The sequence below is a fragment of the Camelus ferus genome, chromosome 1, assembly GCF_009834535.1.
Source record: "Camelus ferus isolate YT-003-E chromosome 1, BCGSAC_Cfer_1.0, whole genome shotgun sequence".
Lineage (NCBI taxonomy): Eukaryota > Metazoa > Chordata > Mammalia > Artiodactyla > Camelidae > Camelus > Camelus ferus.
This window is the reverse complement of record NC_045696.1, coordinates 45,034,351-45,046,775: the sequence shown is the minus strand read 5'-3', so window position 1 is coordinate 45,046,775 and position 12,425 is coordinate 45,034,351. Positions and strand designations below refer to the sequence as shown.

General features: G+C 36.7%; 1 protein-coding gene across 4 annotated transcripts in view; it reads left to right on the top strand.

The window, feature by feature from the left end:
- CBLB (Cbl proto-oncogene B) overlaps positions 1-12,425 on the top strand; it is a 191,717-nt gene that overhangs the window by 96,276 nt on the left and 83,016 nt on the right. For all 4 annotated transcript variants that reach the window (XR_004319476.1, XM_032478415.1, XM_032478397.1 and 1 more), the window contains exons 5-6: positions 6,883-7,039; positions 12,290-12,411. Coding sequence is in view for 3 of the 4 variants with exons in the window: in XM_032478415.1 (XP_032334306.1) it covers positions 6,883-7,039; positions 12,290-12,411 (279 nt within the window). In the remaining variant the exon portion in view is untranslated. The remainder of the gene's footprint in view (positions 1-6,882; positions 7,040-12,289; positions 12,412-12,425) is intronic.

Genomic DNA, 12,425 nt, shown 5'->3' with positions numbered 1-12,425 from the left:
ATTTGACCAGAATGGTTTTGGTATGTTCTTTCTGTGGGTTACTGGAAAACAGTTGTTTTTCTTTTAGTGATAGAAGAGCAAGAGCTGTAGTAGCTTCTTCAGAATCTATTTTCATATCCACTAACAAATAGTCATTACAGGCAATGCATGGACTTAAGGAATAACGATATACAAAATATCAACAGACTTGGGAATCACTGTGCTAATATCTGGCATCCATAATAAAAATCAAATCATCAAATATCTTATGGATGTTTTGTTATCTTCTGACTAAAAGCAATTTAAAAGTACTGCCACCTAACATATCTTTGTTGATCAAGGTGAATTTTCTGAGCAAAGTTCAAATGAAATTAAAGATAGGAATGGGTTAATATAGCTAGAACAGATTTTCATTTTGTTTAAAGTCCAGGTGACATTTTATATCCTTGAGCTAGAACGGATTTTAAACAACTGTCCTTATTATCACCACCACCAGCACCACAGTAATAAAACCAAAAACCAACAAGAAAACATGTTCATTTCCTTGTTTATACCATGGCAGGTGTTTTATCTGTTCCCACATTACTTACTCTTTTTAATCTCAGAATTTTAATGTAAAACTAAAAGTTTAATATGTAAAGTTTAATTTGCATACAGAGAAGTATACAAATCATAAATATAAGATGAGGAATTTTCTTTTAACACACCAATGTAAATGCCACCCAAATAAGGAAATAGTGTATTATCTGCAGTTCAGAATCCCCCTTCCCCTCAACCCCTCAGCAAGTCCCATGCAGTCACTGCCTGCTCAAAGTATCCTAACTTCTAGCATCATGAAATTATACATAGTTGAAGCCTTTAAAAAAAATCAGGGTTTTTCGCTCTTCGTTACGTTTATGAAATTCATCCGTGTTCTTGCACATAGCAGTACTTTGCTCTTTCTCCCTGCTCCAGGGCATGGCTGTACCACAGTTTACCTGTTCATTCTATTGGTGATGGGCATAGGGTTCTTCCTACTTTGGATTATTACCAGTAGTGCTGCTGTGACATTTTTAATACATTTTAAAACATATATATACATTTCTATTGGATGTGTATCTAGGAATGGAATTGCTGGCTCCTAGTTTATGTATAGTTTTAGCCTTAGTAGCTTTTAGTTGACCACCAAAGATTTTTCCAAAATGGTTTGCCAGTTTACTCACCTATGAGGGGTGCATAAAGGTTCCTATTGTTCTGTATCCTTTCCAACATTTTATGACATCATTTGTCTTTCCTTTTTTTTTTTTTTTTTTTAAATAAGCCACTCGGGCAGGGTAGAGTAGAATCTAATTTTGCTCTTAATTTACATTTCCCTGATGACAAATGAAGTTGAATACATCTTTGTGTATTTATTGAATATTTTGATTTTTGTGTGTGTGAATGTGAAAACTATTCGCCCCATTTTTGAGTAGTAATTATTAACATTTAGAAGGGTTTCTATATTATAGATGTGAATCTTTTGTTGATTATATGTATGTAAATGGTTTCTCCCAATATGTGGCTTTCTTTTTCACGTTGTTAATAACATCATTTCATGAACACAAGTTTTTAATTTATTTTTTCCTTTATCCTTTTATCACTGGGTCTTGTTTAAATTTTTTGTCTGCTCCAGAGTAATGCATCTATTCTCTTATATTTCTTCCAGAAAACTTTATTGCTTTATCTTTTGTATTTAGATCTAATATTCATCTAAAATAGGTTTTTATATGGTATTAGTTAAGGATCCTGATTCATTTTCTTCCATATATCTTCATTCACTCAGCAGCATTTATTGGAAATATCATCCATTCCCCACTTATGTTTATATATAGTTGATGTTACACGTGTAGTGTCTAGATATGATTGCATTTGTTTGCAAAATATGTTTTGTTCCATTGTCTATTTGTCTATCCTTATGCCAACACAATGCTCTCTTAATTAATGTAAAGAGTAAAAGCTTGTCAGTGTTGTTCTTATTGAAGACTGGCTTAACTATCCTTGGCTCTTCGTATTTCCCTGAAAGTTTAGAATCAGCCTATCAATTCCTACTACAAAAATATCTCCTAGAATTTTTTATTGGGATGGTAATAAATCTAATAATCAATTTGGGGAGAATTGACATCTTTACAATATTACGTCTGCAAAGCCATTAAAGTGTTACATCCCTTTTATGTCTTTTCCATCTCTGTTTATATATGTGTATGTGTTTGTGCTATGGCTTTTCTCCTGTTTTGTTAGGTTTATTCCTATTTAGTTTTTATTTTCAGGTGCTGTTATAAATTTTTAAGTTTTTTCTAATTATGTATTATAGCTTATATAGAGAAATACAACTGATTTTTGTATAGTGGTCTTATATTCAGCAACCATGTTGCATTCTCTTCTTTCTTCTCATAGTTTAATCTGTAAGTTGTTTTGTATTTCCAAGCTATAAAACAATTTTATAAGCAAATACAGTTCTAATTTTGTTTTAATTATCTGTGATTACAAAATATATTTTAAAACAGTTTTAGTATATCTTTTATTCCTTTCAGCCATTAGAACATATTAGTAGTATTTTAAAAGTTGCTTGTAATTCTACCACAATCCAGGTATCAACAATTAAAATTTGTGTTGATCTCTCCATATATTCCAGTTTTTAGAACTGATCATAAAAGACATACAATTTTAAAATGCTGTTCTCATTTAAAACCATGGATACTTTTCCATGGCAAGAAATATTTATATAATTGTTAATTGCTATAAAATATTCTAATTTATGGATGTAATATGTCCTATCACTATTGAAAATATTTGTTTTACTTTTTTGCTATGATGAACAACACTGTTGAAGAGACATGGATGAGTCTTTGCATGGCTGTATATATATATATTTAAATATAATTTACTTGATTGAAATCCATAGAAGTAGGTTTCCTGGGTTAATGTGAAAGGCGTTTGAAACTTTCTGCCAAATTGTCTTGTAGAAATGCTCTGTAAATTCTCTTTCACACCAGAAGTATACAGAAGTTCCTGTTTCCAAACACACTATCCTTTGTTGAGATTCACACTTTATTATATGGATTCTCTTTCTATGTGAGTTAAAAATAAAACCCTATAGAGCCTTTTATGAACTTGTAGTTTCTTGGAAATGTTTTGCCCTTTTTTTTAAATCAATTTCCGTACATTTTTGTCTTGTGTTCCTTATACTTTTGTGTTAAAACTGCAGGATTTTCAAATTTATCAAGTTATTATCTCCTAATATTATATAAATAGACTGTCATTTTTCTTTTTAAGTCATGAAACCATTTCTGTTGTAGAAAGCTGGTAGCACGGTCAAATTTTGGGTTCCTCCTCTATGAAACACTCCCTTGCCTTCCCTAGACACAGTTTAATTACACAGATTTTATTTGCATACTCCTTTGTCTTGGGCAAAGATGATTAAGATCCAGTCCCTGTTCGCAAGACTCTCCATTCTTTGGGGTTCCCATAGCACATGAATCTTTTTCTATGATAACCTTAGCACATGGCACAGCACAAGTTATTTACAGGTCTTTCCACCTGTAGATTGTAGCTTTATTTATATTTTTGTTTTGAACCTGTCAAAATGCTTGGCACATATAAGGTCTTTCTTGGACAGGTCACTTCTTTAAACCTCAGTTTCCCCATCTGTATCATGAGGATAAATATGTCACTGTCTTTTTTTAAAATATATTTTTATTGAAGTATTGTCAGTTTACAATGTTGTGTCAATTTCTGGTGTACAGCACGATAGTTCGGTCATATAGGAACATACATACATTTGTTTTCATATTTTTTTTAACCGTAAGTTAATTTGGTGATTAGCAGGTAGTAAGTCATCAGTAACTGGCAGCTCTCATTTTTATTCCTATTGGAAGTCTAAAGATCCCGAAATCATGTTGTTATTATAGGTGCCCGGCTACCCATTGGACTTTTATTCAGTTCTTTGTAGATTAATGGTTACTTGTGCTTTTCATTGGATTTTGAAGTTAATTCAATTTGCAATTCAAGGGATTTATAATTGAAAGTGGCAAAAGGACAGATTAAAACACTTCTGTGTTGGTGCGGGTTTGCAGCTTAGTTGGCTCTTTTATATTCTATTCCTTTTCTTTCTCGGCCTCTCTCCTTTTCCCAGGTCTCTTCCAGTACATTGAAGTTTCCATGCATTTGTAAAACAATTTACCATTAATGTTTTCTCTCACTAGCTTCATCTCAAGGAGAAGAGGGAGTAGAAACCACCACGCTGTGTTGCTGCAGTTTAATTAAAGGTGTGAACAGTCATCCTCTGCCTCTCCCCTCCCCCTACAAACCTCAGGAAAGAATGTGGTAGCAACTTGAAATCCTCTTTGAAAAGTTGAGATCCTTAGTGCAGCAGTTTCACAACTTTATGTTTTTAGAAATCGTTGTAGTTTATTTCTGTTCTTCACTCATGAAACCCCCACTGTTCCCCCCACCTTCTTCCCATGGTAGGTATTTGGCTCAGCTGATCAAAAAGGAATCGTATCTGTTGTACGAACCAGTTATATGTAGTAAGTGAACCAGATAACGCTGTCTTTAATCCCTGTTAGTACTCTTGACTAAGGTTCAACAGGTAAATGCCTGTTGGGACCTTAAGTTTATCACAAAGAGAACCGGGGCAAGTCTCATTTGCACACGTACTGTGGAAATGCAACTTGCCTCTTTGTAAATTGTTGTTCCAATAGTAAGTTAGACTACAACTTTGGAAGCTTGTACATTTTTTATAATTTGCTCTGGGAAATCTTTGGATATTCAAAAGACTTATGATCTGCATGCACCTTAAATATTGGGATGAGGATAATTTTTTTTATGGTAACAGATACTGAAAGGTGTCTGTCTGGCCAATCTATTTGCTTTCTATACTGTATACACAAGACAGAATTCTCTGAACATTTCCATACAAAAGAAAACTCATACCATGCTTAAATCAGCAATTTTTTTTTATTTTGAATATGATGGTTCATGTCCCTTTTGTGTATTGAATTGGAAACTTTAATTCAGAAAAGAAAACTGTGCATCTTAGGCACCACTTCTACAGGGACTGTAACGAAGCTGGACATAATTGTGTATTTACACTTCACCATAAATCAATAGCCTTCTAATATTATCAAAAGTTTTCATTGGTATTTTAGAACAGCAGTTATCTTGTTAACCTTAATCAGAGCCTGACGTGTGTTTCTTCTAAATGGCTTCTGATGTGGTGTCTCTCTTCAGTTCTCTGTGGTTTCCTGTTTTTTTCATACATAGAGAAAAGCCCTTTGATGTATTCAGTCTCATAAATTTTTTTTCTTTTAATGGTCTATCAAACATAAACTTTATTTACAGCATAGTATTGCAAGCCTGTCTTACCATTCATTTGCTCTTCTTGCCACAGACCCTCCTTCTCTGGAAATTCCTCCAGCACTTCCTTAAATACCCCTTCTGTATTCTTCAGCATGGCAGATCTTACTTCTGCCCTGAAAGTGGCATTCTTCCAGGACAGAGGTGGTACCTCATATTTCCATAATTCTCTTTCTCCCCAGGGCCTTGTCTTAGCAGTTGATGGATACTGCAGACGAGGGGCTCTCAGGTGTGGTCCCCAGCCCGTTAGCAGAAGCAGCACTTGGGAGCTTGTTAGGACTGACGGTTCCAAGGCCCCACCCCTGTCGTACTGAGTGGAGTACCTTGGGTTGAGAATCTGTAGTTTCTGTGCTGATAAGCCCTTCAGTGATTCTGAGGCATGCTCAGGTTTCACAGCCACTGCAATAGATAATTATTGAAGGAATATGAAAGTTTTACCTTTATGGTGATGCTTCACTGGGAGGATTGATTTAGGATGGGGCCAGTTTAGTCCCTTCTGCTTGAGTCTTACTTCTCAAGAGATCCTGGTAAAGAAAAACCTAGATTTAAATATTTGCAGTCTTATAAGAGGGTGAATCTAGCTCTTAGGCTGTTTTGAAAAGTGCAGCTTAGAATTTTAAAAAATATGAACGATTTCTTCTGCCTGTCCAGGAATAGGCATTTAACATTCCAAAAGGAGGAAAAGTAAGGAATGAATAATGAATGAATGTTATTCATTTTCATGGTCGGGGGGAGGTGGGTGAAGTTTAGAAACTGGTCAGGTGGGGGATGGGTTGGGAGACTTCCCCTGGGGTACCACTCTGTGTTCTTCTGTATTTCTGAACCATGTAAGTACATTACCTAATAAAAATGTTGATACACGGTATATTTAATAAGATTAAATTGAGTAAGTGCTGAGTGAGTAAATTTCCACATACTAGCCGGTGGGGTTGGTTAAAAAGTATTAAAATTTCCCTCTACGTTAATATGGCAGATCAGATAACGTGGCTTTTCATCTCTGTAGAACCCATCAGGGTGGTGGAAGAAATGTCTTGATGATGTTCTACCTAAACAGTCTTGAAATGGTGGATACATACTACTCTTTTATGCAATGAACAGAGAATTCTTACTGTTACATGAACTCATCATTTTGTAATTATTTTAAGAAAATAAATAAAGGGGAAGAATTTAACTTGACTCAAAGTTAAATAATCTTGTTTACACAACTGAAGGGGTCAGACATGCAGGACTTTGCCCTAATACCTTCTTTCTGAAGTATTTTTAGAAGTATCTTGATAGCCAAAGACTGTCTGAGAGAAAAACTGATTTACATTTTTGTCACACTCTTAGCAAATGGACAATAATCCAGTTAGCAAAAACCATTCCATGTGTTCTGAATTGTGAACAATATTCTCAACTATTTGTCTTTTAGTACCAGTTGAATTATTATGGTTAATATTATGTTATGGTTGAATTGTGCTGTCAGTGGAAGGTGTATCTTAAATGACACTTGTTTCAGTTACTCTTTTTTTTTTTTTTCCTCTTGCACAGAACTATTGTACCATGGAAAGTGTTCAGACAGTGCCTTCATGAAGTCCATCAAATTAGCTCTGGCCTGGAAGCAATGGCTCTGAAATCAACAATTGATTTAACTTGTAATGATTACATTTCAGTTTTTGAATTTGATATTTTTACCAGGTTGTTTCAGGTAAGCTTTCTATTTGCTTATCTCCCCTCCCCCTTCAGCCTGTGTGTGTGTGTCTCTCTTGCACACACATGCACACACAACACATAAATGTATGGCAAATAGTCTCATTTTTGGTAGTCTGCAATTTTAAAGTAAGTTTTTGGTCACTACTGTAAGCTGAGAGTTTGTTTAGAATATCAGGTGTTCTAGCCTGGAGGTTGCTTGTTAGCTTTGAGAAGATTGATGTAAAGAAGCTTTGTTTTAAGGTCCCGTGAGTTTCTCTTTACTTTGTTGATCTTTTTAGCCCAGTAACTGGTCAAATGCAACTTCTACAGGCGGGCATTTGCTGGGGTCATATCCCCATGTCTCCCCTTCGCCTCCCATACTTGTTAGGCAAGAAGGGGAATAGTTAACTTGGAAATAAATATCAAATGTATCCCATTCTTGTAGGAGATTACTGTAATGTGTGCTGTTTTTACAGTGGGCTTTGCTCAACCCAACTGAACATATGTTAAGATATTTTTCCATGTTAGTAAATATTTTCATCAATACAATTTTCAGTTCTCAGTTGCTGCAGAATATTCCATCAAAATAGCTTGTCATGAACAAATCTCTCACTTGGGAAATTTAGATTTTTTTTTCCTGGGTTTTTGTTGTTTTTTTTTTTTTTTCATCTAGTATAAATAACTTTGTGATTAACCTTCTTGTCCTGTTCATTGTTTGTTTGTTTGTTTGTTTGTTTTAACCATTCTTTTGTAATTGTCTTCGTGTAGCTGTTGAGAAGAGCTTTGTGCTTTTGTACATCTTGGTGGAATTACCCTAAACCTAAGGACTAGAAATTTGTTTTGAATTTGCCTGTGCCGCTAAATTGCATTATTGTCTATGGGATTTAATTCAAGTCATCACAAAATGAGAGTCCCACCTAAAATCTGTATGATTCCAAAAATATCAATTATATAGCAAGTGATATCAATTGATCAGAAACCTGGCTGCTTATATTCTGGCACAATGTTTTATTATTTTTGTCTGCAGTAAGATTTGTTTTGTTTGAACCATGCTTTCAACAAATGTTAGAGTATACTGTTGCTTTTCATGTCTCCCATGTTGGAAGAATTTTGCTTCTCTGATTTACGACTCCACTTGGTAGTAGCCTGCAAGGACTGGGTGACTGATTTATATAAGAAAACAAGATTGCATGGGATTAACTTAAATTTATGAAAGAACCTGTTAACAGAAGTCAAATTAACTCTTGTCAAAAATACTTACAGACTATGCTTTGCTTTATTACGACTTTATAATCATAATTCTACCTAGACATGTAGGGTAAGGTGTTAGATAAATGACTACAGAAAGTGTACTTTTGGTTATTTTCAGTGTATAGTAGTTTCATGATTATTCCCTCAGCACATGTACATTGTCAGCTTAAGTTTTTACAGTGACTTTGAGATACATTTTAGAAAAAGCTTGTGATTATTTAATAATTAAAAATTAAATTAATAATAATTAAAACTGATTATTTTATAATGGAACCTCTTCTTTCTTTAAAAGTTTCTGATAATTGTTCACATACTTCATTTATTTAACATGATACAAAGGCCTTCTAATGGGAGGTGCTTTGCTTCTTCCCCTTGTGAAGGAAGAAAACAAAGATGGTTTTCATACATGAAGCCTAACTGTTAATTCTACAAAGAGTGTATTTTTTGTGGGGAGCCTGGATGACTTTTTAGTGTGAATGTTAACTGCTAGAGTGCCTGAAATTATGTAGTCAAGGTAGGAGGGCAAACGCTTATCCAAACAGCTACTTAATACGTGCACATATTTTCTTATAAGCTGTTTCGCTTTAAAAACAGCCCAAGTAATCTTAACCCCTCTAACGCACATGCATCTTATTTACGATGATGGGAACGTTGAGAGGAAAAGAATATTGTAAGTAGTGCTGCTGTGAAAAGTGTCAGATAATGGAACCAAAATCTTACCAGTGGAGCAAAGAGTTCCTCGTCTTTTAAAACACAGCCCCTGAGCTGCTGTGTGTTCCTGAGATTGTTCCACCTCTCCTGATTTCGTTATTCAGATGCCTAGACTGTAATCAAATGTGTGCTTTAAAATATGATAGCATTGGTTCTGTGTACAGAAAGTAGATGTATTAACTTGTACTGATCTTTAATTTTTATGTAACTTTAAAAATGGAGTAGTATTTTCTGAAGTTATAATCATGTAATTTATATGAGCAGTATGTTTTGTGGATACTGTAACTGCGTGAACATAGATTCTGCTGCAGCCGTGGTGATCCGGGTGGCTCATGGGTAGTGAATCCGTGCAGCTTTAAGCCGTTACGAGTGGGGCATTCAGCAGAGCGGGATCTGAAAGTGGGCGGGGAGCACCCTCCGGGTTGGGGTTGGACACGGAGAAGAGCAGAAGGGTTTGAAGACCGCGTTAGCGGGGCTTAGGAGGGTGAAGTTGAGAATTGCCTAGGAAACGAAAGAAGTAAGAAAGCTGGGGGTGCTAGTTTCCCTTTTTTCTCTCTCTCCTCATCCTGATACTGTGCCAGAACTTGAACAAGTGCTTGGACTCACTGGAAAGATCTTGCAGTGGCTACCTTCCCATCCCCTTTCTTTCTTCTGCCTTTAACCTTATCTTTCTCCTCTCCGGCTACTTCCGCGATGCTGGGATTGGCAAGTGCTGAAGTCCTGGCGTGGAAATACAGGGATTTTGTTTTCCTCTTCCCTCTCCCTGGGGCTGTTGCTCCCTTTTCCTTCCATCTCCCCATGACTAGAAAAGACTGGGTTGTTGAGAAATAGGACAGTAAATGGGGTGGGTGGCAGGATAAGGAGTGAGTGACTTGGGGCAGTATACTAGTGACTGTGAAATATATAGCATCCCCATGGAATAGGGAGAAAAAGAAGAGAAGGAAAGTCACCTCTTGTAGCAAGAAGTAATGGAGTATCTGGGCTGACCAGCTGAGGCCCTGGTCCCAATGTAGATTGTACGTCAATAAATGGCTATTCCTATACACAGGAGCATTTTGGGAGAACAGAGGGACTAGTCTTAATCCACTTCATTAATTTCTGTAGTCATTTGAGAATCTCCAGATAATTTTGTGTTGGTGTGTGAGAAAAGGTATCCTTCAATCTAGAAACAAATTGCAAAAAGAATCTTTCTTCAAAGGACTTTGTTTTGCCTTCCTTGAGCCATTAGTTGGCAAAATACTTTAAACACACTCACACACAAAATACAAAACTACCACGTGTTTCTGACCGTGGGTTGCATTCTCAAGAAAAACAGTGCAGAGACTTCACTACATAAATATTTCTGCAGTTAGAAACCGGCCCTCTGGATTATATACTAAGAAATGGTCGCTAAATACTGCAGCAGCTGACTCAAAACTTCAATTTCATTTTCTGTTCACTTGTGTTTGATCTGTGCATTGACTCTCTGTAAAGTTCAGCATTAAATAAAAAAAACTTGCATTAATTTCTGTGGATTTTGATGGAAGTGACCCAGATATTTTGTATTCTTTTCATCCCTGTCCTTTGTAGATGAGGAAGCAGAACAAAACAAAACTCAATGCCTGTAATAGTTATTTCTCAGTTTTTTTTAAGCACTTGCTATACTCCTCCAAGTATTGTTTATGCAATTTTTTAATTATGCCTTAAGAAGAAAAGTAAAAACATGTTTTTTTTCCAAGTACATAGATAGAACCTCTCGTTACAGTGTTCTCCAGAGCTCGTTTTTGCCCAGTTAGTTATTTTAGTGTGATGAGGAAATACCCTGAAGATTTTTCTTGTTACGTCGGAAAAGGTTAAACTCTTCATCACTAAATCATTCTTTCCCTTGTTATCCTCATCTCCGGGGATATAATCCTCAAAGAGTCCTGCCTTGTAAATTTGAAACTTGCTTAACAGTAATGAGGAACAGGTCTGAAAACAAACAGAGAGCAGGAGCCCTTCACCAGTAATCATGTCTAGGATGACTCTTTCAACAGCTTTCACTTGGCAACATAAAATACCTTTTTCTTCTCTCTTATGTAGAAGATTTGAGTTAATAATCTGGCACATTAGCTACAGCAGACCGCCAATTCCTTGGAATAAATGTAGCTTCAGCCTTAAAGATATGGCAGAGATGATTCATTCACACCCTTGAGCAAAGTTGTCTATCACCGGCTGCCTTTCTTCTCTTGCCATGGTAACTGGAGGGACGGCTAATCCCATTAAAGAGAGAGTGATACAAACCGTGTGTGTATGTGTTTCTGTGTTTCTGTGGAAGATTTTTACAGCACTTCTAAACTGTAAACTTTTTCCACTTTTATAATTGTACAAGGGCAGACCACATGTGAGTACAGCAGTGCCTTATCAGGGGAGACCTGGCCTTTCAGCCACGTCCCTCATTAGGGGAAGCTGTTCACCAGGAGTTGTCCCAGCCCGACCCCTGTGCTCTGACACTGTGCAGTAGTGCTGGGATCCTCTTGGTAAGCGAGAGAGAGGTGTTCCCTGTTCTCATGTAGCTTCTGGTTAATGTGTAGACCTCGCCAAATCTCTTCCCTCATGTGATAGAGCTTTTTGTTGTATAGAACAAGGTGTCCCAGTGTAGAGCAGCGAACAGAACACACACACGGAGATGAGGAACGAGGTGAGAGGTGACCCTCTTCAGTTAGGGGGATCTGAGAAGGCCTCATGGAGGCGGTGACATTTGGAGAGAGGAATCACAAGGATTCGTGGGGAAAGAATTCAGGTAGAGGGGAGTCAGCAAATGCACCAGCTCTGAGGTGAGAGAGTGCAGTCCTGTTCAGGCCAGCAACGTGGAGGCCCATGTGTCTGGAGGAGGCAGAAAGTGGGAGGGTCACAGCAGATGGGGACAGAACAGGGCCTGGGCATCAGCCCTGTCAGGTCCTCCTAGGCCATTTATACGGACTTGGGCTTTTACTTGAAGGGAGAGAGTTTGAATAGAAGAATGACGTGGTTTATGTTTCAAAACAGATCACAACTGCCGTATTGGGAATAGAATTTGTAGAGAAGAGATTATGTGGTTTTCCTTTTTGCTCTCTGTGTTTTATTCCTAAGAAATCTCTCTTCTGCTTAATCATATTTCTCCCAACAAGAAAATAAGTAATTGCATGTTTGCTGTTAGGTAATAGAAGTTGACCTAAGCCAAGTAAGCGCAGACTGACTTTAAAAATGTCCAGGAGGATTTCAGTACATGTGTTAAATGATGGGTTGGCATATAATTGATAGTGTATATTCTCTAGATAATCTTCTAATATATTTATATTTTTAGCCTTGGGGCTCTATTTTGCGGAATTGGAATTTCCTAGCTGTGACACATCCGGGGTACATGGCATTTCTTACATATGATGAAGTTAAAGCTCGGCTCCAGAAATACAGCACCAAACCCGGAAGGTAAGACTTTTTGG